At 57.2% G+C, this 24,610-nt stretch overlaps 1 protein-coding gene across 6 annotated transcripts in view; it reads right to left on the bottom strand.

Annotated features, from left to right (window-relative positions):
- Positions 1-24,610, bottom strand: part of DNMT3A (DNA methyltransferase 3 alpha) — a 100,694-nt gene that overhangs the window by 46,750 nt on the left and 29,334 nt on the right. For 5 of the 6 annotated variants that reach the window (XR_010835618.1, XM_067007978.1, XM_067007975.1 and 2 more), the window contains exon 3: positions 12,674-12,778. Coding sequence is in view for 2 of the 6 variants with exons in the window: in XM_067007975.1 (XP_066864076.1) it covers positions 12,674-12,778 (105 nt within the window). In the remaining 4 variants the exon portion in view is untranslated. Of the gene's footprint in view, positions 1-10,547; positions 10,699-12,673; positions 12,779-24,610 lie in introns of those variants that run through there. The other variant, XM_067007976.1, reaches the window with a different exon arrangement.

Genomic DNA, 24,610 nt, shown 5'->3' with positions numbered 1-24,610 from the left:
TCAGCTGCTCAGCATTCTATTGAGTGGAGGCTCCTCGATTTACTCACACCATCTCCTCATGGTGGGCCTTTGGGCTGATTTGCTTTCTGCTGCGGTGAACCCCTTGCACTTAACAGCTCTGCGCACCTGTGGATTTCTGTAGGCCAGAGTCCCAGAAGTGGACTGGCTGTGGGGAGGGGGCCTGCCCATCTACGTGTTGAGTAGACCCTGCCAAATTCCCTCCGGAGAGTTGTATCCCTGAAGCACCCCCCTAAAGCCTGAGAGAGCGCTGGTTTCCCCAGACACCCCCTGCAAGGCCCGGCAGCCTCCAAGGCTGCTTCTGCTCCAAGGATCTACGATCTCAACTCTGAGCCCACTGCTGTATGGGGAGGAAACCCCCGGGGTGGCAAATAGGGACGAGGGCCTTGGAAAAAGATAACAAAAATAAAAACCAGCGTCCTCCCTGGACGAGAGTCCCAGCACGGAGCAGCCGAGGGAACGCGCGGCCTGGCCAGGCTGCTCTCCTGGCTGTGTGGAGGGCTGTGTGGGACGGCTGGGGGCAGGCCTACTTCCAGGAAGAAGACCTCCCGCAGAAAGCTCCAATCGTGTGCGTGCCTCAGCAGCGGTGGTGGGGGGCCGCAGCAAGAGGAAGATGAGGCCCCTGGCCTCTGGCGGAAGGGAGAAGCCCTCCACTAGGGTTGGGCACTGGGGGCCGAAGCCGGCAGAGCCAGGAGGCCAAACGCAGGACGGCCAGGGGAGCAGCCAGGCCCCGTCTCTCTCTTCAGCTGCCATCCCCAGGTGTCAGGACCCACACACCCTGTTCAGGACTCAGAAGGTCTTCTCCACCTCCCTGCTCAAACCAGCAGGCTCCCTGGCCTAGAATTCCCCTCCCTGGATAAATCCTCTCATTCCTTGAGGCTCCTGTGTGTGAGAGAGTCAGGTGGCCCAGGCAACCCAGAGAGCCAGGCATACCTGGGCCCCCACTGCTACCCTCAGGCCCGCTGGCTGTGCCAGCGCCACAGAGCCCCAAACGCGGCACTCCCGGGGAGGTGGGCAGGGGATCCCGCCGGCCAACGCAGGCTGAGAGGTTTGGGTCAGCGCCAATCTCTTACCATGCCGTGTCCTCCTTTCCTCAGCCACTTGTTCCCCCACAGACACCTCAAGTCGAGGCAGGCTCCCAGCCCCACAAACTGCACAGACAATTCTGCTACCACTCACTTCCTGCCTGGGGGCCACACGGCCTCTTCTCACCCTGGGACTCACTTCCTGTTGACTGCCAGCTCCATAGCATAGAGACCCAGGAGTACCTGCTTCGAGACCCAACCCAGCCCCAGGGTCCCAACCCACCCCGACTGGACACCCTTCCCAGGCCTGCCCCGGAGGACCCCAGTCTACAGCAGCACGAGACACGCCATCCTTCCAGAGGTGGGTGGATGAGGGGCAGGGGAGCACTCTGCCAGCTCCAGCCCAGGGGGTAGCGCAGCGGGCTGAAATCCGCCCTGATCTCTCGAGTCCTCCCCCTCCTCTCCTTCACAGCAGCCCATCCTCCACTGCCCGCCCTCTCTGGTCGTGGACGGCCCTGAGTCGACCAAAGCTCCGGGCCGAGGGGAGCTGCTGACTCTTGCCACGGTCAACCCTTGATCCATCTTACCCATCAGGAACCCCCCCTGCCCCCCCCCACACAGCTAGTAGTGGCCCCTCACTAGCCCACTCTCTGGAGTTCAGGGTAACTGGGCAGGTCAAGTCCACCCAGAAGAAACCACTGAGAGGAAGGAAGGAGGTCCACGGGCAAATGGACTGACGCGACTCTGAATCTCCAGGGAGGAGCCGGGTGCTCTCTAAAAGGGCATCTCGGGTGAGAAGAGCAGACCTGGAAGCCACTAGGAGTGGCCACCCCAGCCAGGCCCGTGCCCTCCTTTCCCCCCACCCCCAACTAGCTTGTCGCCTCCTACAGGCAGGGACTTGCTTTATTAGGTTAGACCGGGCGTGGAGTAGGGCACCTGGCAGGTGTTCGATCGTCATAATTGATCCCTTAATGCCAAAGACCAGGTTACCAGGTTACGACCAGGCATCCAGTTCACACGTCTAGAGGGAGTTTCAGCGTTGTCGCATGTCAGGTGTAACTGTTAAAAATCCTGTTTTTGTTTGCTTTCATTCTATACCGTTGCCTTGAAAGGAGACACAGCACACCCTGAGACACTCATTTTTCCCCTGGCGGGGAGGGGTAGCGGTAGAAGCCCCTGGTCCCTGTAGAAGGCACCACCAGCAGCCAGAGGTGACAGGTGGCACCCCCCTTCTTCTCACCCGTGGGTACGCGAAGAGGGCAGGAGGAGGGAACGGCAGCCACGGGCCCCCTCACTTCTCTGCCCTCCGGTGGTGGACACAACAGGTTTGAGCTGAGCCTGGTCCCCATCACCCACTGTGCGCCTAACCTCGCCCAGGGCACCTCAGCCCGGGTCTCCAAACCCCGCCCACCTCCCGGGGCCCCTCAGAGTTTGCTGACCTTTGCCTTCCTTCCAGGCAAGACCCCTCCACCCCAGGGAAATGCCTCCTGCTTCTCTGTTGCCCACCTGCTCCTCGGGCCTCTCCTGTGAGCAGCTGATTCCAAGCAGTGAAGGCAGTGGTTCTCAGCTGGGGGAAATCGTGACCCCCAGAGGACATTTGGCAATGCGTCTGAGACACTTTTTGGTCACCACACTGTGGGGTGGGGGGGACGGACAGTGGCTTCTGGTGGGTAGGGGACAGCCCTCACCACAAAAATTATGCAGCCCCAAATGTGGATGGTGCTGTTGTGGAAAAGCCCTGGGCTGAGGACAGGGGCACAGACCAGGGACTTTTTCTAGGGACCATTTTAAAAATTTATTTATTTATTGGTGGTACGCGGGCCTCTCACTGCTGTGGCCTCTCCCGTTGCGGAGCGCAGGCTCCGGACGCGCAGGCTCAGCGGCCATGGCTCACGGGCCCAGCCGCTCCGCGGCATGTGGGATCTTCCCGGACCGGGGCACGAACCCGTGTCCCCTGCATCGGCAGGCGGACTCCCAACCACTGCGCCACCAGGGAAGCCAGGGACCATTTTTTTTAAACTTGAAAAAAAAAATGTTGATAAAATATATGCAACATAAAACCCACCATTTCACCCATTTTCAAGTGTACAATTCAGTGAAATTAAGTGCATTCACACTGTTGTACAACACGGTCCATCTTGAAAACGTTTTCATCATCCCAAACTGAAACCCTTGTACCCGTTAAACAAAAGTCCCCATCCCCCCACCCCCCAAGTCCCTGGCAACCACTATTCTACTTTCTGTCTTCTAAGGAACATTTTAAAATCTGTCTGTCTGTCTGTCTGTCTGTCTGTCTGTCTGTCTCTCTCTCTCTCTCTCACACACACACACACACACACACACACCCCGGGAGGTATCTGTGCCAGGCCCTGGGCTTTAGAACCCTCAGCCTTGCTCCCAACACCACCAAAGCCCCTGTGGAGCCTGGCCCTTAAGTCCACCCCAGCATTCACTCCCGTGCCCTAGCCCACGGCATACCACATTTGTTTACAAAGCACTTTCACATCCTATCTCATTAGAGCACTCCTCGCATGTTACCTAATTATTTGTTTACTGTGTGTCTCCCTCCTAGACTGTGTGCTTTGCCTTATTTATCTTTTTATTTCTCTTCCTTCCAACCACTCCACCGACAGCTCCCCAGTGCTAAGGGCATAACTATGCTTATACAATTGATCAACTTAATTATCCTCATTATCCTGATGGGTCGTGTTACTCTCACTTTTCCAAGGAAAAGGTCTCCAAGGTTTGCCTCAGGTCACACGCCTTCTAAGTGGTAAAGCTTCGAAAATGACCCAGGTACAGGAGAGGCATTTGAAAGCTAGCCCCCCCCCCCCGCCCCCCTGGGTTGAGTCTCAGGAAAAGCCCAACCTCAAATCCCAAGGGATCCAAGGAGGGAAAAGGAGGCTTTGATGTGCCTGAGCAGGGCCAGGGAAAGGCTGCAGCTGTTTCCCAGGCAGCAGCCACCACAGGGAAAGGCCAGAGGCAAAGCCAGCGAGAACCTCCTGCAGTGAGCCCGTCCAGGCCAAAGCCAGCCCCACAGCTGCCCACCCTGCCCCGTTCCCCTGCCCCTTTGCTGGAAGTCTGGACCAGACCCCAGAACTCCCACCCTCTCTCAGGAAGGGAGGCCTTGTCTCTCAAGGTGGGGAAGAGTGCCGGGGCTCCAAATAGGAAAGGGATTTTGAGGCCTGTTGGACAGGTTATGATACCTGCACACGAAAGCTAAGAGGCGAGGGAAATGATACAAGGGAGACAGGGCGCCGGGTCAGCTCTCCAGCATGGCCCTGGGCGCAGCCTTACCGGGGCCCAGGTGTGGAGCGGGGAGACCTGGGACCCTGCCTCTGCCACTGGAAGGCCCTGGAGGTCGGAGCCACGTTCTGGCCTGGCTCTGGGCACCTGACTCACCCTCTCCTCGTGTGCCAGGAGCTGCTGCTGAAAGGGGTCTTCACCCCCAGACTCCGGGGCTGCTCCGGCGGGGGGAGGCCCAGAGGCTGGCATATGTGGGATGGCCTCACCTTGCCCTCCCCAGCCTTCTTGCCCTGTCACCTCCCCACCCCCCCATCACCATTGTGCCTTTAAGGCACTTGGAACACTCAGCTCTGTGCCAGCCGGGGACCCTGGCGTCTGGCCAGCTATGGCCTCTTGATTAAAGACACACAGAGACGCAATCACATGCACAGACACACAAGGGGTTCATCATGGCCCAGAGACACCCGCTCACCAGCCGCAGGACAGAGATATACTCAGATGCCCCAGAGTGATGTCAACAAAAACATGCAAACAGTCCCCCTCCACCCACACCCTCTGTTCACTCCAGTCCCTCGCAGACCCTTCAGCTCCCCACCGCGCCCTGGACTTTCCCAGGTTGACTCTCGTTTCAGGAAACAGCCAAACCGTCCACATAAGCGGGGCAGCCCTGTCCCCTAAGCGTTGGCACTGGGCCCGGGCTCCCCCGTCTCCTCTGCCCCAGGCCTTCCTGCAGCCCCTTCCCCTGGCAGCCCTCTGCTCTGATCGGCCAGAAGTGGCCTTGAGGCAGGGAGAGCCAGAGAGGTCCCCCACACCCACTCCGGAGAGAGGCCCACATGCCTCCCTGCTCAGCCTTCCTGGGGTGAATGGAGTTGGACCCCAAGACTTTGGAACCAGGACCTTGACCCTTCCAATTTCCTTTTCCCTAGTGGAGTGGCCAAAAGGACCACCAGTGGGGTCAAGGGACAGAAGGACCAGAGGCCAAAGAGGGCCAACTCTGGCAAGTCTGACCCCAGCTTGGGTATGACTTAATAGGTGCCACCATTTCTCTCACCACTGAGGCTGGGAGCTTCCTTCCCAGCGTGTGTGTGTGTGTGTGTGTGTGTGTGTGTGTGTGTGTGTGTGTGTGAGAGAGAGAGAGAGAGAGAGAGAGAGAGACAGACAGACAGACAGACAGACAGACAGACAGACACTCAGTACTGAGGAGAGAGAATTTCAGGGCGTGGTGAAGTCTTAGAGGTCACTCAGTCGGGGCCCCTGCTAACTGTGACAAATGGATGCAAGAACTAGCGTGCCTGGTGAGTGGTGGCCCATCCGGGGTTCCGCTTCCAGCAGGGACACCTGTCCACCTGGAAGAGGGCCTGGCTGTGCTCTTTGAAGTCAACCTCAAAGGATTTCAAGGTGAGCTGGAGCCTCCCTTGAAAAAGCCATTATGTAGAGAAGATCCAGGTCGTATTTAAGTAAACCTCTTTCGCAGTTTTTTTTTTCTGTTTTCAACCTCTACATCCAGGCCTAGGGTGACAGGTTGGGTGAGAAGGGAACTCAGCATGCAAAATGGTGCTTTCTTGTCTGTGCTTCACAAACCTTTCTAAAGTTTCTGATGGGTGTCTCCCCGCCCCCGCCCACCCCCGCTGGGGCAATGCTCATCCTGCCCCACCCTACAGCGTGACTTCATAGCTTTAATCACGTCCCCGCTCAGCTTCGTCTCTCCCGACTGGAGAGCCGTAACCTCTCTTGTCTGTCCTCACTTGGCTGCCTCGCCTTCCCCTTCACCGATTTAGCTGCCCTTCCCTGGAGCTTTTCCATCTCTGTATATCTTTCTTGTGGTGGCAGAACTGAAACGCACAAAATTCTCTAGGTGAGGATGATGAAAGGAGACCGACGCCGTCAACAGCTCTGCCCAGATGCCTGTGCGGAAGGTCCCTGCAGCAGCGGGAGCGGGGCAGGTGCAGCTCGGGCTCCGGAGACGCCCACAGGGTCCTAGGAAGCCCACGGGGCTCGGGACCGGAGGGAATGAACCCCTCTTGCTGGAGAGGGCCTGGAACATGTGGCTCTGGGGAAGGGGCCGGGGAGGGATGAAAATAAACAGGGGTTTTTGGAAAAACAAAATGGAGATTCTGGGATTTCACTCAGATGCTCCCCCAATAAGACCAGATAACTAGATCAGCCTCTGAAAGGGCTTCTGCCAAACCTGCTCCCTTCCAGAAGTCTCGGTCTCTGACAATACCACTGCCACTGGCCCTGGGGGCCCACAGCACCTTCCTCCCTCTCCCTGGTCCGCAGCCCAGCACTGCAGGCCCTGCCAATTCTGTCCCATCACGGCCGCCCCCCCCCCAACAGGCTCTGGGGGCATGTTTTGGCCCCAATGTACCCCATCCCATCTCCCTGCATTCTCCCGTGCTCACCCCATCATGCTCACGGATGCCAGAGCGAGCTTCCCAAAACATGACGCCCCTCACTTCACACCTCCCACCATCTCAAAAATCCTCCAGATAAACACAGCACATTTTTGAGAGGAAAAACTACAAACCCTCAGGCTGCCTGCAAACTACCTCTCCACCCAAGATCAAAGGTGTTCTTAAATGAAACCCTCGTCCACTCAGCCAAGCCAGTCTGCGGACGGTCCGGCCTCCCCCGCCCCCGAGCACGCCGGTCCCCGGGCACATTGGTCCCTGCGTACGCTGCTAGGAAGCTCCTAGGTGGGGAAACCTCCCACTTTCCCCTGCCACACATCACCTCCCTGCGAAGGCCCAAGTCCAGCCCCTCCCCGCAACATGTCTTTGGCACTTTAGGTCCAGACCACGGGCCAGGCTCTTGGGCCACCGGATGGCTCTGTGAGCGCTGGTTTGACTGATCAGCTGGGGGAATGAGCAGAGGAGTCCGCATGGCACAGTTACGAGGAAAGCCTCTAACCTCGCGAGATGTCTGACAGCCCTGTTTTCCCCACACCTTCAAAAGCATGACGACACAGGGGAACGGGCAGCAGTGGGCCCACGCAGGCTCACAGGCAGGGATGCCCCCCGAGGGGCCGGGGCCCAGGAATGGGAGATACCCTTTCAGGAAGTTTTGTGCACAAAAACCAGGGGCGCCAAGTCACCGAGTCAAGGTCCCAGGGGTTAGTGAAGGAGCCCTTCTAACCCGGGCACAAAGAGGGGATTTGAGTTCTGTCTTAAGAATCAAACGGTCATGTCATGTTAAGTGGGAGAATGAGCCAATACTGCAAAGGCCCAAAAACTGAGTGAAACGGTACTTGGCTGGCTTCAGCTGCGGTGGAACGGTCCCCCAGCTTCACACAGCTTACAGCACGAGTCTTTTGCTTTGAAGCGGAGTAGTTTGCCCCTCAAGAACTCACTCACTGAGGCGTTAGGATGGAGGCTCAGCCTCCAGCGAGGAGTGAGGAGTGAGTTACACTGGCCTGTGGGCCCTTCTGGCTGAGCTCGGTGCCTGCTCTCAGCCCCCTCCTCCTCCTCCCCTCCCCCTCCCCCCCCCTTTCTGGGTTATTCTTAGCAAGAGGTGACCTCAGAGTGCTCCCACTGAGCAAAAATAACCCGGGAGGAAGTTGATGAATATAAATTTTCAATGAATAAGTGCATATACCTAGTAAACAGGGCGGGGAGCCCTGAAGGGCCGGTCCCCACCCCAGGGTCTGGCGGGCAAGGGCAGATACTGTCCCTCCTGGAGCCCCAGCGGTAACCAGCACATAGGACAAAGGCGGTCGCAGGGCAGTCTGGGTCTGCGATCAGGCAGGAACCAGCTTCGGACACCCTCACTTGTCACTCTGCAACGTCCTCGGAGCCAGTGAACAGGAAGATGCCTCTTCCTCCCAGCCGACGCTCACACCCACACACAGGCCCACACTCTCTGGCCAGCAGAGACCAGCCCTGCACGCTGCTGTCCCGTCCTCTGGTCGTGGGTACTGGCCAGCCAGCAGGCCCTGCACCCAGGTGCCAGCTCCCTTTCTAGGCTCCGCCCAGCCCTGAGGCCGGCTTCCTGTTTCCTGTTGCTGCTCCCGGCTGCGAGCATCCTGGCTCTGAGGCCAGTGCCACAGACCGACACCGCCGCCCGGTTGAAATGGGCCCACTGCTCACTCCTCAGACCACCGCAGCCTTCCCCACTTACCCGCAGGCTCCCCGGTATTTGGGTCAGTTGCCCTGCTCAGTTCTGTTTTCTCTGGATGCTTTTTGGACCAGGTCTACACACTTTTTCAAACAGCCCTGCATTCATATGTTATCTTAAAGCGAATGTGGGATACCCAGTCTTGCAGATGGCGTGGCTGGAGTGGCAAGGAGGAGTGAGCGCTGTGGGCTCTGCAGTCGGGAGGTGTGGAGTCCGAGTCCAGATCGTCCTCTCTGAACCTCAGTCTCTTCATCTGAATGTGGGGATGGTAACGCCAGCGGCCTCCACCTACCCCACACACGTTCGTCGATGGCATCAAACGAGGTCACGGTGTAGAAAGCCCTTGCAGGCAATCGAGTGCTGCGCCACTCTGAGCCTTCCTTCATGGTCGCCGACCTCAGTGAGTGGGTAGACAGTGCAATGGGGGTGCCTCTAAACGGCAGATCTGGTGGAAGAGACAAGCTCTCTCTACCAGCTTTTCTGTGTGAAAAGCCAGGCTTTGGTTTAGGGTTTTTTTTTTTTTTTTTTTTTTTTTTTTTGGTACGCGGGCCTGTCACTGTTGTGGCCTCTCCCGTTGCGGAGCACAGGCTCCGGATGCGCAGGCTCAGCGGCCATGGCTCATGGTCCCAGCCGCTCTGCGGCATGTGGGATCTTCCCGGACCGGGGCACGAACCCGCGTCCCCTGCATCGGCAGGCAGACTCTCAACCCCTGCGCCACCAGGGAAGCCCGGTTTAGGTTTTTAAAATTCCCAATCCACCAGGAAATGGTACTTCTGTAAGACACAAAATCATGCCTGTGGATGTGGCGACAGTACCAAATTGATATAAAGGTTTCTAAATGCTGATTCTCAAGTTCTGTACAGACAGGTAACCAAACAGTTCGCAGACTGGTGCTTCGCAGTCAGGTGTGTGGACCAAAGCCCGGGATTGGTGGGCAGCTATCTTGTCTTACTTCTTAGTGTTCATTTTAATTTCACAGTCAGTTCCAAAGGGAGAGCCGCTGTGGGTCACGATGGCTGCACTGGGCTTCATTTGCAAGACAGGCCTTGTTGGGCTGTGATACCGGGCAGGTAGAGAGAAGGGAAGGCTGCAGAACAGCTTACGCGGCAACGAGGCAGCGGGACAACTGTGCTTGGGGTGATCGGGGAGCAGCGAAGAGGCGGGGTTTCCTTGGCAAAAGCGGTGGACACTGAGCACCAGTGCAGAGGCAGGAGGGGTCACATGGTGAAGAGGCAAATGGAGGGTTCCAGGCCTCGTCCCATGAAAATAAAGCTCCTAGAGATTCTTGAAAGCGACGTGCCCTGGGTTGCATTTAGTGTAATTACATGTGGCCTCCCGTCTAGCACGCTAGGTTGAAATAAGTCTTATTTATTTGGCAGGTGCTCAGTAGGTGTGATGTGTTTGTCACCGAAAAAGAGAGGGCCGGGGGGTCTAGAGAGATGCTGGGGGAAGGTGGGGCCTGATCTGGGTGAGGGCGCAGCCAGGAGGCTGACGCAGGAGCAGGAGAAAGTGGAAGGCACTCAGGGACAGGCAGGCCTTGGCGGGGGGGGGGGGGGGGGGGGGGGGGGGGGATTCTGGAGACGATTTCACAGCCTCGGGCCGGGCCGGGGGATGGTGAGGACACCACTGGATGCACCTCGGCCCTCCCGGCCAGCAGTGGATACGCAACATTTGCACTCCCAGCACTCCTCCCTCTGTTCCACCTGCCAGGATTTGAGCCAAGCCCACCCTCCCACCCCGTTTCCAGGCTTAGCTCGATGACACACACTCAGCTGCTTTAAAGCTCCCTGGTCAATCTGTTCCCAGGGCCACAGCTGCGCCAGGTCCCCAGAAGCCCTCCCTGCTGTGCTCCTTGGCTGGGGAGGGGCAGAGGCCTGGGCCAGCACCTGCTCCGCAAGTGAACCAGGTGGCCCCGTGGGCTGGCCCTGAGCTGCTGCACGAACTTCCCCCATGTGGGCTCCCTTGGAGTCCACAGGCCTGCTGCCGGGGGAAGACCTGCTGGCTGTTCTCTGTTCCCCTCAACGTGCAAGGGGTCCCTTTCACAACAGCTGCCTCAGCCCCATGCCTCCCCAGTCAGCGTCGCCTCCCCACGCACTCTCCCCCTTCCCAGGGCCTCACTTAGGACTGGACCACATCCACACTGACCTGCACGGGATGCGCACCGCTGCCCACCGGAGCTGCTGAGAGGCCGATGCCAGGCTCCCACCCGAAAGGCCTTGTAGACCCCTGGCCCACTGGCCCCTCCGGGGTTGGGGATGCCGGTTTATGACGCTGCTGGCCCTGTGCATTTGGAGCCCACTTTGCTGTTTGCACAGCACCCCTGGAGGTGGACAGGGCAGGTATTACCGGCAGCCATATTTTACCAATGAGGAAGCAAAAGTTCAGAGAGGTTCAGTAATTTGCTAAGGTCACACAGCTGGGAAGCAGTAAATCCGGGGCTGCTGCTTCTGTTTCGGGTAAGGGCAGGACCGACCTTTGCTGACCACTGGCTCTTTGGTGTTTTAACCCATTTAATTCTCACAGGGGTCTAGGAGGAATGCATTTTTATCATCTCTATTTTTCAGAACAGGAACCCAAGGTTCAGGCAGTGACTTGTTCAATGTCACACAGGTGGTCAGTGGTGGAGCTGGGATTTAAACCCAGGTCTGTTGGATTTTAAAGACAGTGCTTTTCCTTCCATGCTGGGCACTGTTCCAGGCCAGGGGCGTATGACCCACCGGGCCGTGCCCCTCTTCCCTCTCATCGTCCATCTCTGGACCCACTTCCACACTTACCCCTGATTTCCCTGCACCCTCTGATCCTGGGGCCTCACCCCACCTCTCAGTGATGTGCCCTCCCTTTGGTTCCAGGGACTCACAAATGTGAGTCAAAGGGCTGCCAGGTCCCATCTGCTACAGGTGGTGGCTCCCGTCCCCAGCACCCGAACCAGGGAAAGGCGGAGTTTGCTCTGCAGATCTCGAGCACACGTGCAGCTCAGATTCGGAATGACGCGTGGGCTCTGACTCAGCCTTCACTGTGCCCCTGCACTTTCTCCCGCCAGGTGCCCTGTGAGGGCGGGGAGGAGAGTGGAGGGACCCCTGGGAATCTGGGAGTGCAGCCTGGAGTCTGCTGCAAGCTGAAAATTCCTTTGAAGTCCCGTTTTATCTTTCAACTGCATGTGAATTTTTCATTCCAGGCCATAAAATATCCATGTCTGCTTTAATATTAAAGTGTTTAAAATTACTTACCAGTTAAATGACTTAACTTCTTCCCCCCTTCCCCTCCAAATCTCCAAGCAGAAGTGGCAGTGGTGCACTTAACAGTGCCCTGCAGATTCCCAGACCTCCTGACTACAAGAAGCCCCCTCACCTCCAGCTGGTGCAGCCCGCCCTCCCTCCACTGCCCCTTTCACTGCAGCCACTTTCACCCTGCTCTCTGCCCCAAGGAGGAAAATCCTGCCCCGCTGAGAACATTTCCTTGAAGGGCTGAGTTACAAATGCGGGGCTCCTGGCTCCTCTTTACCTTCTTGCTCCAAGTTTCCCATTCTCAGCTGGAAGGGACGAAAAGAAAGGAACCAGCTGTGGCTGGAGCTGGCAGATAACTATTGTTCTGCCTCTGAGTTTAAGGCATAAGGAAGGCAGGCTCCTGCCGCCCACTGCCCTCCGGAGCACTCCTCATCTTGGGCAACCCCAGAGAACCCCCCCCCCTCCCCAGATTCAGAGGCAATGGCACCCGGAAGCCCGGGGTCTACACTTCCACTGGACTTACACAGCGCCCAGCCCTCCTCCTCTCTTACAGCCTGCATCTCTTCCCTGCTCACTTTGATCAACTTCCAGACCTCAGTTCCCTTCCTCCAAGTTCTCCAGGTGGGGCTGAGGCCCAAGGTGGGTGTCTGGTTGGGGAGGGAGGGGTCCGTGCAGGCAGGCTAGGGAAGAACAAGTCCTACTCTCTTGCTGCCCTTCCAGAAAGAAGCTTGAGAGTCAGGGGCCTGGCTCAAGTACCACAAGACCCACAGAGCAAGTCCCCTGGCCTCTAGGGGCCTCCAGTTCGATGCAGAAAATAGGAAAGTTTGGGGGTGGTTTTGGGGGTCCAGTGAATGGGGAATGGAATTGGGCTCTACAGCTGGAGGGGTACACTCATGCTCCAGTCTTAGCGTGCCCAGGTCCCTGCAGGACACACATCGCTGGCATTTACACTGTGCACGTGCACGTGCGTGCGTGTGTGTGTGTGCGTGCGTGCCTGTGCACGTGCGTGCGGGCGCACCTGGGCTGGGGGTACGCCACCTCACTCACCGGAGGGTGCTTGCGCTTCCTCCCGGGCCGCCCCACCTTCCGGGCAGCTGTGCTGGGCTCCTGCCGCTCCTCCTTGCCACGAGCCTCCTCCTGCTCCTCTCCCTCCTGTGGGCACAGACACAGCCTGTAAAGCCAGGGCTGGACCCCAGAGCCCTCCCCAGTGTCCCACCCGCAGGGCAGCCACACTTCCAGGGTTGTGTCACGCTGGTCCCCCTGGCAGGCATGGCCTTCACCCGCTTCCCGACTGGCAGAGCTGGGCCACCCCTGAGGGCCGAGTCAACATTATCCTCCGGGGACTTCGGAGGCGCCCCGCTGCCCCGGCAGAACGCAGCGCTCCCTCGGTGGACACGTCCTCTGAACCACAGGATCAGAACACATGCTCTGACAAAGAATTTGTTTCTGGGCATGAGTTTATTTATATGAGAAACATCTAACACAAGTACAAAAATGATTAATGCTGTATTTCATGAATCACCTTTATTGAGGAGAATAAAATCACAGGAAGAGAAGTATGACACACAGCGATGTCTACTGGAAGTGCACGCCACCCTCGGAAGGAGGCCCTACCACAGACCGTGGGGGGCATTACAGCCCCTGTACGTCCACCTGCCCGGAAGCCCCTGCCACGTCGCGTGGGCACGGCATGTGCCCGTCACCCCGCGGGAGCATCTCAGGGACCGTGTCTTGGTTCATCGTGATGCCCCTCCTTCGCTGAATTTTGGACCAGAGTTTGGCCTGGTTACCGCCCTTCACCTGGCACGTGCCAGGGCCGAGCGCTGCAATGCTCGTCTCGTGGGGCAGACACATAAACCTAGAAAGCCCTCCTGCCTCACTGCTCCAGCCTGGCCACAAACCACCCACAAGTTGCTTCTGACTCAGCCGGCTCCAGCATGACTAATCATGAGCAAAAACTGTTGTTGGGGAAGGAGAAAGGGACCCTGACCCAGCAGAGGCCCCTCAGGCTGCCATCCGTGCCCTGCATGACGTCAGCAGCCACAGACATCTTCACAGGCCTCCCAGGGGAGGGCACCGGCCCAGGGCCATGCTGCTGCCACGGAAAAGGGGAGGTGCACAGATTCCCAGGGGATTGAATCGAGGTGGTCCTCAATGTCCCACTCAACTTTCATTTTTTTGTGACTTCAAAATAGCTTGTGGTTTGCCACACGGATTTTCAGGTGATGGTGGGACGTGCAGGTGGAAACCTACTGCGACCAGTCACAGACATGAGGCCCACGGGAAGGGCGGCACTGGCCCACTCTGTCCATCCATCCATTCGAGGCACGTCTGGGACAGACCCGCGCAGGAAGGAGACTTAGGAGGGAGATTCAGCACTGCAGCGCAGAGGCCGGGAGCCCTCCGAGGACATGTGAGTGGAGGGTGACAGAGGCCCCAGGCCTTAGCACTGAGGGGAGGCTCCAGTCTAGTTGCAGGAGGTGGAGAGAGTGTTCAGAGGAGCAGAAAGGGGACGCCGGTGTATTGTGGGTGCAAGAAGAAAGGGAGCTGCCACCCCAAGAGGCAAAGTCGACAGATGCAAAGAAGTCGAGGGCAGGGCGATTTGGTTAGGGGCGGAAACGGTCAGCCTCAGAGGGAAGCTGTGCAGAGCGACACGGCAATGAGGACCAAGGGGCCGGAGAGGGGCTGGAGAGACAGCCTAAGGAACCCAGCTGAGAAAGGTCTGGAAAAGAAGCCAAGGACAGGGAGCCCAGGGCCGGCTGTGGGCAGGAGGTGAGGGTCCGGGGTGGTGAGAGAAAGGCTGCCCCAGGACCAGAGACCCTTGAGAGGCTCTTTTCAGGAAAACATGGCAGAGAACCTGTGAGGGCAGTAAGGCCGAGGTGAGGGACAGCCAAGTGGCAGGGAGGCCTCCATGACAGCTCTGTGGGCCTGGACTGAGGGGGGGGCCCAGGGCCACATGCCCCATGGTAAGCCAGGCCTGCTGGTGCTGAGCTGTCTTCTGAGACCCCACAGACACCCCCGTTTAAGAAACAATCACTTGGGGCTTCCCTGGTGGCGCAGTGGTTGAGAATCCGCCTGCCGATGCAGGAGACACGGGTTCGTGCCCTGGTCCGGGAAGATCCCACATGCCGCGGAGCAACTAAGCCCGTGAGCCATGGCTGCTAGGCCTGCGCGTCCGGAGCCTGTGCTCCGCAACGGGAGAGGCCACAACAGTGAGAGGCCCGCATACCGGAAAAAAAAAAAAAAAAAAAGAAACAATCACTTGGACCACACAGAGAGAAAATATTATCAATGCAGCTTAACGTTTGTGAAAGTTCCAACGGAATCTACCCAAGTATAGTGAATTTCAGCTGAGATGGTGCTTTTGGTCAGGTTACAGCACGGCTAAAAGGGCGCCGTCTCGATCGTGCTGACCAGGTAACTTGGCATTTACAAAACAGTTGAGAGCCACGGAAGGTCGTGGAAAGGCATGGGGCTTAAAGCAAACCAAAATGGGTATGAGCCCGGCTCGTCCACGTGCTAGTTCCAGGACCGTTCTCTCTGAAACTCAGTTTCCTCATCCATAAGATGGGGGCAGGAAGGTGTCCGTTCTGCCTGCTTCTCGGGTTTTTAAGAGGACAGATGACTAAATGGTTTGCACCCTTGCCTGTTTTGTTCACTGCTGAATACCCAGAGCCTAGAACAGACTCAGCACTTAGTGGGTTTCCCACATGCCCCTCGATGAGAGGACTTACATATTCTCCGGCAGCAGGAGGCCCACCCAGCCCCTGTACTTGCCTGCAGAGCACTAGGCCACACCTAGCCAAGCCTCTGACCATTGCTCGTCGCTGGGCCCGTGGACCTGGAATGCACAGGTAGCAGCCAAGAGGGGGTGCCGAGGTGGGTCAGGATCAGTCTGCGTAGCCGTGGGGTCTGAAAAGGCTCCTACCACCCAGAAATTCTGGGCTCTGAACTATTTATTTCTTTAGCACACTGCATCTCTCACAGAGGGATTCATTGGATTGTCTAATTTTTGCTCCGAACTAATCAGAGATGGGAAAGCCAATCAGAGCCTCAGATCAGCACTAAGGAACCACAGTTACCAGGCTGCCTGTGCTGACTAAAAACAAAGACACCTGCTGTTTCAGGACCACCAAGCCCCAGCTTCCATTAGCATACGGAGAAAGCCTTTGGGGGCCCCTGACAGGCAACCCCTGTGCCATCTGGAGACTTGCTGTCATTCCTCACCTCCACACACGTGCTCTGCCTGACACACAGGAGATGCTCAGCACACCCTTCCCTGTTGAATTTAATTCAATGCAACACCCCCAAGAGGAAGAGGTGGAAGACCTTGATGCCAGACCATCTGTCCAGGTCCTGATGTACTGAGAACGGGGAGCCCCCAGGGCCATGTCCTGAGCCTATCCCTCGGGCCCAAGCGGGGAACGGCACCTGATGCCCAGTCCAACACTCTGCCCTCCGGTACCCCTGGGGTGTGCTCAGGAAACCGAGTCTCCACGAGAGTCCAGGTGGGGAGTCGCACCGAGGTCTGAGCGACTCTGGCCCATACCCTTTCCATCTAGCCCCGAAGCACGGCTCTGTGAAAAGCGTGCCGTTTTCGGCCAACACGTCATTCTTCCGTGATACAGCGACATCGCGGGGCAAAGGGAGGTGGCGATACCTTCAGCTCTGGGCCTGCCTGCATTCACACCCACAAGTGAGGGGGTAATACACTGAGAAGGGTGCGCAGATGGCTTGGGGCGTGCCCCTCAAGGAGGCGTATCAAGCGGTTCATTCTCGCATCTGTCACAGGGCCTGTTTCATTCAATATCTTTGCTGATGGGCTGAGCAAAGGAATGTAAAATATGCTTATCAAATCTGCCAGTAGCACTGAGTTGGGAGGCATCACTAATACTCTGAAAGGGAAGAATCTGATCCACAGTGACTTGGAGCAGCTGGAAAACAGTAACACATTTAGCAGGAACAGCCTTGAGCCCAGGTTGGTTTCCTCATCTGTCAAGTGAAGGGGCTGAATTAGTCAGCCCTTCCAGTGGCAGGAGGCAGGAATGGGCAGAAATTCTAGTGAGGTGGGCTTTGGGGCGGGGAGGGGGCAGGCTGGACTTTTTGCTCTGCTATTTACTCCCTAGTCCCTTCGAGCTACTGAACCTCTCTAGTCTTGCGCTCCTCACCTACAAAACGGGGATGATAATATCTACTTCACAGCAATGGTATAACAATTAAATGAGGTAATATATGGAAAGCTGACACACGAGAGTCACTCAAGAATCGCTAACTTCCTCCGCTCCGCAGGTCCCCACCAGAACTATTCACAAACGTGCATCTCTCCCTCCTCCCCGTCCCTCCCCACCCCCGTGCAAACCCCAGCACACGGGCAGGCAGGCATATGCAGCCATCACTCAGTGCTACAGACAAACCCCAACATCTGGCTGGTACCGCCGCAGTGAGACACTCAGGAACACTGGGGCTCCGTGATCCTTCCAAAATGCAAAGCTGATTATGTCACTCCACAGAGCTTAAGCCCTTGCTGAGGGGGCTCCCAGGGCCCTGCAGGATCAAGCCAAGCTCCTTAGCCCCGGTGAAGGAAGGCCCTAGCATCTGGCCAGCACTTCCCACCCATCGTAAACCGACCACACCAGGTGCAAGTGTGGGCTGCTCCCTCCCTGGGACATTGGCACAGACCCTCGCTTCTGCCCCGACTACCTTCCCCTCACTTTTCCAACCTCACTTCCTAGATTCCCCTCCCCTGGGCCCCTCCTTTCCATACCCCACCTAGACTGAGTCTATGGGTCCTTCCTCTCCCATAGCACCCACTATCCAGCACTGCAACTGCCAGTTATCATCATGACCAAGCCACAAGCCCCTTGAGGGAAGGAACTCTGTCTTATTCACCTTGGCGTCCGTCCCAGTGCCCAGAGCAATGCACCTGGCACAGGGCAGGCACTCAAAATACTTGATGAGTGACTGTCACATAGTAGATGTTCAATAAACAAGTCCATACACACAGAGAGAGGCACGTGTACGAATCCACAACCTGCATGAATACAGCCAAGCGGGAGGCTCCAGTGCCGTTCTGATCTTTATGACTCAAAGTCAGGACACAGGATGACTAAAACGTATTTTCTAGTCTTAAACATAATCATGTCACTTCAATTTATGTAACTCTCTACAGTTTTCAAAGCCCCTCTGCATTTGGTGGCCTGTTAGATTAGGTAGGTACCATCAGCCTCTCTCAACTTCTGAGGCTATGATTTGACCTACATTTTAACACAGCTCACTGGATGCATTATTTTAGGCCACACACAACTTCTCATTCTGAGGAGCTGGGCCACGATGATAATAATCTCTCACATTTGTACAGTACTTGGTAATTAACAAAGCATTTTCACATACATTATTTCATTGTATTCTTATGCTTTACGGAAAGCAGAGCTGGTATTATTTTTTTCCATTATGCAGGCGGGAAATCTGAAGCTCAGAGTGGTTACCTGACTTTCAGAGGTCAGAGAGCCGGCAAGGGAGGCCTTTAGAAGCAAAATTTAAATCTTTTCATTCCCAGCCCTTGGGTCTTTCCGCAGCAACATGCCACTATACCCTGCTATGCCATGTGCCCCTGACACGTGTCCACACGCATGACCATGAGGAGGCAGGCAAGCCAATGTGAAGGTACACTCTGGCGTTCACACGCATACATCCACACGCAGTTGTCTCAGGCGCCTCATGCCTAGACGGGGACCCTTCCCCCTAAGAGAGACACATCCCACGCGGCCCTCACCCAGGGCCAGCCAGCCAGCCAGACGTACGTGCTCCCTTCAGAGCGTACGTCGGATACTACTGACCCGACATCCGCTGAGCAGATGTCTCAAGTTGGTGTTTGAGTCAAGGGGATGAACTTGCCGGATCTAGCCAGCCACTTGCCCGGGGCCCCTGGGACAAGAAGCACGTACAGCCTTTGCCAGCTGGCTGGCCGGCCTCCCAGGGCCTGTCTGTGGTCGTGGAATTCAGTGAAACGAATTGGCTTCTCTGGCAGGCAGGGCCCCGTTCTGGGTGCCTGAGTACCAGGCCCGCAACCCCACAGAACACCCCGCACACACGTGCGCACAGGCCCGGCCCGGGCCACAGGGCGAGCTGCGGGACGACGGGCGGGGAGGGCGGGGGCACCGGGAACCGCTGGAGGTGCTCCCACTTCTTCTGCGCAGCCCTCCCAAGCCCCCCCCCGCCGTCTTTTCTGCTCTCAGTCGCCTCCCGAAGCTCATCCGTCCTTTGTTTCAACTACTCCACAATATGCAACTTATATTCACTGACGGCTCAGTGGGCTTCGTATTATAATCACCGATAAAGGTCTCCCATGACTCCCCGAAGGCAAGCGACCGTGTCCTGAGGGCCCCTCCGACGCCCGCACAGCTCCCAGGCACCTGCGCACTGTGGGCTTTCCCCAGGCCCTCCGGACCCCATGCACCATGCTGGGGCCTCACCGCCTTCCGGAACGGAGACTCCCCCCAGCACACACCCAGCCCACTGCAGCCAGGCCGTGCCCACCCCTGTGGTCCGAGGGCCACCGTGAGGCCAGGCCCATGGATGCGCTCAAAAACATTTTCTGAGCACCGGCTATGTACCAGATATAAAGATAAGCAAATGGGAAACTCAGTTCAGAGGGAGAGACACCACATAAACACACACAAGTGCCTGTGCTGTGCCGAGGGCCGGGATGGAGCACACCGCTCTGCTAGCAGCCGCCCCCGCGGCCCCCAAGCCCCCTCGCCCTCGCTCCTTCAGCAGCCCACCTGGGCTCTGCACAGCCCATCGTCTCCTTCCCACCCCACCGGCCACCCTCCCTTGGTGGATGGAAAGAATCCAGATAAATCTACTTCGTAGCCATGTGACTTGTTACCAAGTTTCTCAACCTCTCTAAGCCTCAACTCCCTATCTGTAAAATGGGGATCCTCCAGTTACTGTGAGGATTAGGTGAGTTAATTGCCGGGCAAAGGAAACTCCTTTGGACACCCTTGCACACCGTGCACATGCTAAGTGGGGTGGTTATAAGTAATAGCCCTAATAGCCCTGTGGCTCTCCGCAGAGGCAGCTGCAGGACATGACCAGGCCCTGTGCCCAGTCCAGGTGCCAGAAAGGAAGGATATCTTCCCATTTCTCAGTCATCCTGGGACACCCACTCTTGCTCAGCTTCCCCGCCCAGGCCCTATGGGGCCTGATTCTTGGCCGGGATGGGCTCCAACCCCAGCCCAGACCTGAGAGCATGAAAGACCTGAGGGAACTTGGGCCTGGCCGTGGCCCCGCATGCGAGCCTCTGAAGGTAGCATAGCTCCTGCCTTCAGCAGTTAGGTCATCCTGGGACTTCCCTGGTGGCACAGTGGTTAAGAATCCACCTGCCAGTGCAGGGGACACGGGTTCGAGCCCTGGTCCGGGAAGATCCCACATGCCGCGGAGCAACGAAGCCCGTGCGCCACAACTACTGAGCCTGCGCTCTAGAGCCCGCGAGCCACAACTACTGAGCCCACGTGTTGCAACTACCGAAGCCCACGTGATTTAGGGCCTGCGTGCCGCGACTAATGAGCCCACGTGCTGCAACTACTGAAGCCCAGGTGCCTAGAGCCCGTGCTCCGCAGCAAGAGAAGCCACCGCAATAAGAAGCCCGCACACCGCAACGAAGGGTAGCCATCCCTCCCCGCAACTAGAGAAAGCCCGCGCACAGCAACGAAGACCCAATGCAGCCAAGAAAAAAGGAGTCAGGTCATCCTGCAACTTGCCTCAGCTTTGCTTCTGTTCAGTGGGTAAAGGGAGAGGGGGCCACAGGCCGCAGGCTCTCAGGGGACTTTAAACCCACACCATTCACACCCTCGTCTGCATTTCCCCACTCTTCTCCCACGCCTCTCAGTCCTTGGGGCTGCAGTGGATCTTCGCCACAAATGTGCAGATAGGTTGGTAGATAGAGAGATAGGAAGATGGGGAGGAAGGTAAGTAGGTAGATAGACAGACAGCTAGTTAACTATCCCAAATAAATTACAAGACTAAATCTGTGCCACTGTGTTAACCACTCACACACACCATTTCACGGAAATCTCTCATTTTGCTGCTCAGCAGTCACGTAGCTGAGTCCACATTCAAACACAGGTCTATCTGCCGAGTCCAGCTGACCCCCACTTGAGACTGTATTGGCTGCAGAGCTAAACTTGACATGTAACAGCAGTTCACTTAGAGAACTTTAGAGAACCTGCACCCTAAAATGGAGGTCCCAGTCAGCTCTGGGGTGGGCACTGTTTACAGCACTTGCCAGCTCTCCACGCGCAAGCATCTAATCGACTCCACTGAGCTAAAAACGGACACGCCATTATTATTATTAGCTGTGTTTCCCGAAGAGGTAAGGGCAAAGCTGTCTTTACTGGAACTGTTTAAATGTGTAGGAGGGATGCTACCTCAACGACTCCTATAGTGACGATTATAAAGCAAAGAGCAGGCCCTGAGTGACCGTGTGTGGGCATCTGAGTGCACTAAAGGCAGGGCATGCCCGGGGCGGGCGCTGGATCTGTGGGCCAGCAAGAACAGCTGAGAATGAGGCTGGGGGGAACCCCACCCAAGGATGCCCTTGAACTTTGGAACCGGAGTGCAGGAAGTGGTCGGCGCCCGAGGGAAATCAGTACTTGCCAGGCCTCTGGGTTGGACCTAGGTGAGGAGGGAGGGGCCCTGGCCACAGCACTGGCCATACGTGCATACATATACACACAGGTATGCACACACACACACGGGCACACTTGCTGTGCTCCCCCAGCACAGATACATACCCCCCCCAACAGGTGCTTCTCCTACCCAGCAGGAGAGGGCGAGCTCAGGGCGAGCCGTCTAGGAGCGGCCTCCTTCCTCCAGAGGGCAGGCATGGCTTAGCCATCCTTGTATCTTCCTATCCCCTTCCCTTTACTAGGTCTTCCAGCAAGGTATATTCAGTTCACCCAACAAACTCGTGGAGCCCTACTATGTGCCAGGTACCTGGAAAGGTACCTAAGTCTGAAAAGGAGGAAAGGAGGGAAGGAGGAAGGGAAAGAAGCAACGTGTCCACAGCAGTGTCTTCACACATAAGAGTATGTACCTGGAATGTGTGTGTATGTGCGTGCGCACGTATACCCAGTCACACGCACTAGCCTGTGTACGTGAGCTCCTGCTGGAGATGAAGTGCCCCCAACAGCGACCACAGGGCAAGAGCACTGCTATGCAGAGAAAAGCATTCTCTGACCATCCCAACTTTCAGAAGAAACTTGGATAGGACTGTGGAACATCACAGCTGGGAGGCACCATCCATTCCATCCCGCTTCACATAGGAGGCAGCCTGAGAGGCACAGGAGCCTGGGTTCGAATCCCAGCACCACCACTTACTAGCTGTGTGGCCTTAAACAAGTGACCTAACTTCTCTGAGCATCAGTTTAGTCTTTAATAAGATAGAGTGATGAAAATAATAGAGCCTACCTTATGGAGCAGTTGTAAGAATGAAATAAGAGCATGCAAGTACAGAGCTTAAAAGAGCACCTGGCAGAGAGTCAGCACTCAATGCATCTGTTATGCTTCTAAGGCCCGAGGAAAGAGGGGAACAGCAGGATCAGGGGCCCAGCCCAGGGCTTGGACTCCTGGCCAGGCACTGGCTCACGTGTGGGGATCTGCGGAGGCCCTTCCAGCCCCGGGCGTGGAACGCGCTTGGGCCCCCGTCCTGCTCCCTCTAACCCGCTCTCCCCTCTACACAGGGCCTGGCACCGTATCTCCATGATCCCCTCTGAGCCAGAACCAAGGCTCCTGGACTTCCTGATGCTCCCCTCCCCTCCCATCTCTCATAAGACCAGCTCCCCCTCCCTTTTCTGTGGCCAGATTTACCCAGCCGACCCTCACTGCCAGAATCCTAGGGCTCAGCATCCCCCGCCCCACCCCGAGCCTGCCTCCTCCCAGGCTCCCCAGGCTGCCCCGTCCCTGCCCAACACATAGACAGTAGGGCTGGGGAGGCTGCTGGGCAGGTGCCGTGAGGACACCACATACACAGGGCTCTCTGCACTGCCAGCACAGGCACGGCTGCCTCAGCCTACCGCGCACAGCTCTGCGTCCTGCCTGTCTGATCAGGGCTCTGGGATTGTTCTCCTGTGAAGGGGTCTTATCCACTCTCATTTTCCTCTCCATCCTATCCACAAGATATTTCCTGAGCACCTACTGTGTGCTAGTCGGGCCCTGAAGATCCACCCAGACGATGGTGGCTGGGGTCCTGCCCTCCTGGGGCAGCTGCGGGGTGGGGGGGGCTGGATATTATCCACGCCAGTACTTCTCAAATCCCCTAGAGGGTTGGTAAAAACAAGGATTGCTGGGTCCCCTCCCCAGAGTTTCTGATTCAGCAGGTCTGGGGTGGGGCCCGAGCTTTTGCATTTCTAAGCCTTCCAGGTACCGCTGGTAGGGCTGGTTTAGGGATCACATTTTGAGAACCTGATGGTTCTCCCTGTAATTCAAGACAGACCGAAGCCAGGGCTTTGATCAGAGAGGAGAGAAAATTAGGGAAAGGGCACATCAATCAGAGGAAGCAGCATAAACAAAGGCCTGGCAGCTCCAGGAAGTACTGGAGTGAAAGGTACAGGGGAGGCGTGGCCGCTGGGGGGGGGGAGGGGCAGGCGGGAAGGGCACATGGGGCCAGGTGGTGAAGGGGCCAGTGGGCAGCCACACCCCTGCCCTCTGGCTCACCAAATAGTTCCTTTGTGCCAGGTGCCCCTGGAAACTCTGCCAGACTCCTTGGGCTGTGGCCCAAACCCATCTTCCCCTCTGCAGCCACGCGGCACCCCTGCCCCAGGCCTGGCTTTCACGGGCTGCCGTGGGCGGCTGTCAGTGTCTCTGCCTGCCCTGCTGGGGGCTGCACGGGAGCCAACCCAGCGGTGCCAGGGAGGTGTACCAGGTGAGCCAGCATGCACACCGGGGAGAACGCCTGCCGTACCCCGGCCCCCATCTGTCAGCTCCCTCTATCAGCACCAGGCTCTGGGCCTGGGTGTGTGTTTGTTGCCTCTTGAGCCAGAGCAGTTACTATGGGTAGATAATAATAGCAATCGTAATCCCTCATAATTGGACCAGACTTTGCTGTTTGCAGGGCACTCACTCCATACCCGTGACCTCATCTGACTTCCACAACCACCCCATAAAACAGGCACAGCTAGTTACTATCCCCATTTTACAGCTGAGCAAACACAAGCCCAGAGGGCCTGAAATCACATCCCCAATAAGTGACATCTTCAGGCCTGGGGCCCGGGACTCGTGACTCTCTGTCCAGTGCTTTTTCTCTATCCTGAACTGTCATGATGGAGAGCCTGTCTGCGGCTCTCCATGGGAGGGGCCAGGGGCTCTGCGGCCCAGGGAAGCCCTGTCCAGTAACAGGAGAAATGTGGCCCGGCTGCCCCACCTCCTCCAGCTGGGGGGCGGGGGGGCAGCTGACCACCAACTGCAAGTGCATGGACTCGGAGCTGTGTCGGCACCAGTCAGGACATTGGACCGGGGGAGGGGTCAGGGTCACCTAATCTAACGGAGGAGCAAAGCCAGGCCCAAGGAGGGAAGGGAATTATCCATGGCCACAGCTGCCACTCAAGAGCACAGGTGGGTGCAGGTGGCCCTGACTCTATGGCGGTAGGGTCTGGGCCTGCTCCCGCCTGAGTCCGCGGGATCAGAAAGAAAGGGACTGACCTGTAATCCCTAGGAGCCCCACCCAGAGGGCTGCAGCATGCACTTTCTTCCCAGCTTGGGGGTATACACGGTCCCCCGTCCCGTGGCACTATGCAGGTCCTGGGCTGCAAAGACAGGTGTCTGGGCTTTGTGCATGCATCCGCGTGCGTGCGTGCGTGCGTGCGTGTGTCCGTAACAGGACCCATGCAGGTGGGGCAGTGAAAAAGACTCCGATACAGGAGAGCAGGCTCTCATCTGGACCCCCCACTGATAAGCTGGGCTCAGCTTCCTCATCTCCCAACCAGG

Source organism: Kogia breviceps, chromosome 11 (assembly GCF_026419965.1).
Source record: "Kogia breviceps isolate mKogBre1 chromosome 11, mKogBre1 haplotype 1, whole genome shotgun sequence".
Taxonomy (NCBI): domain Eukaryota; kingdom Metazoa; phylum Chordata; class Mammalia; order Artiodactyla; family Physeteridae; genus Kogia; species Kogia breviceps.
Note: the sequence above shows the minus strand (reverse complement) of the source record. Positions and strands in the feature narration are given on the sequence as shown.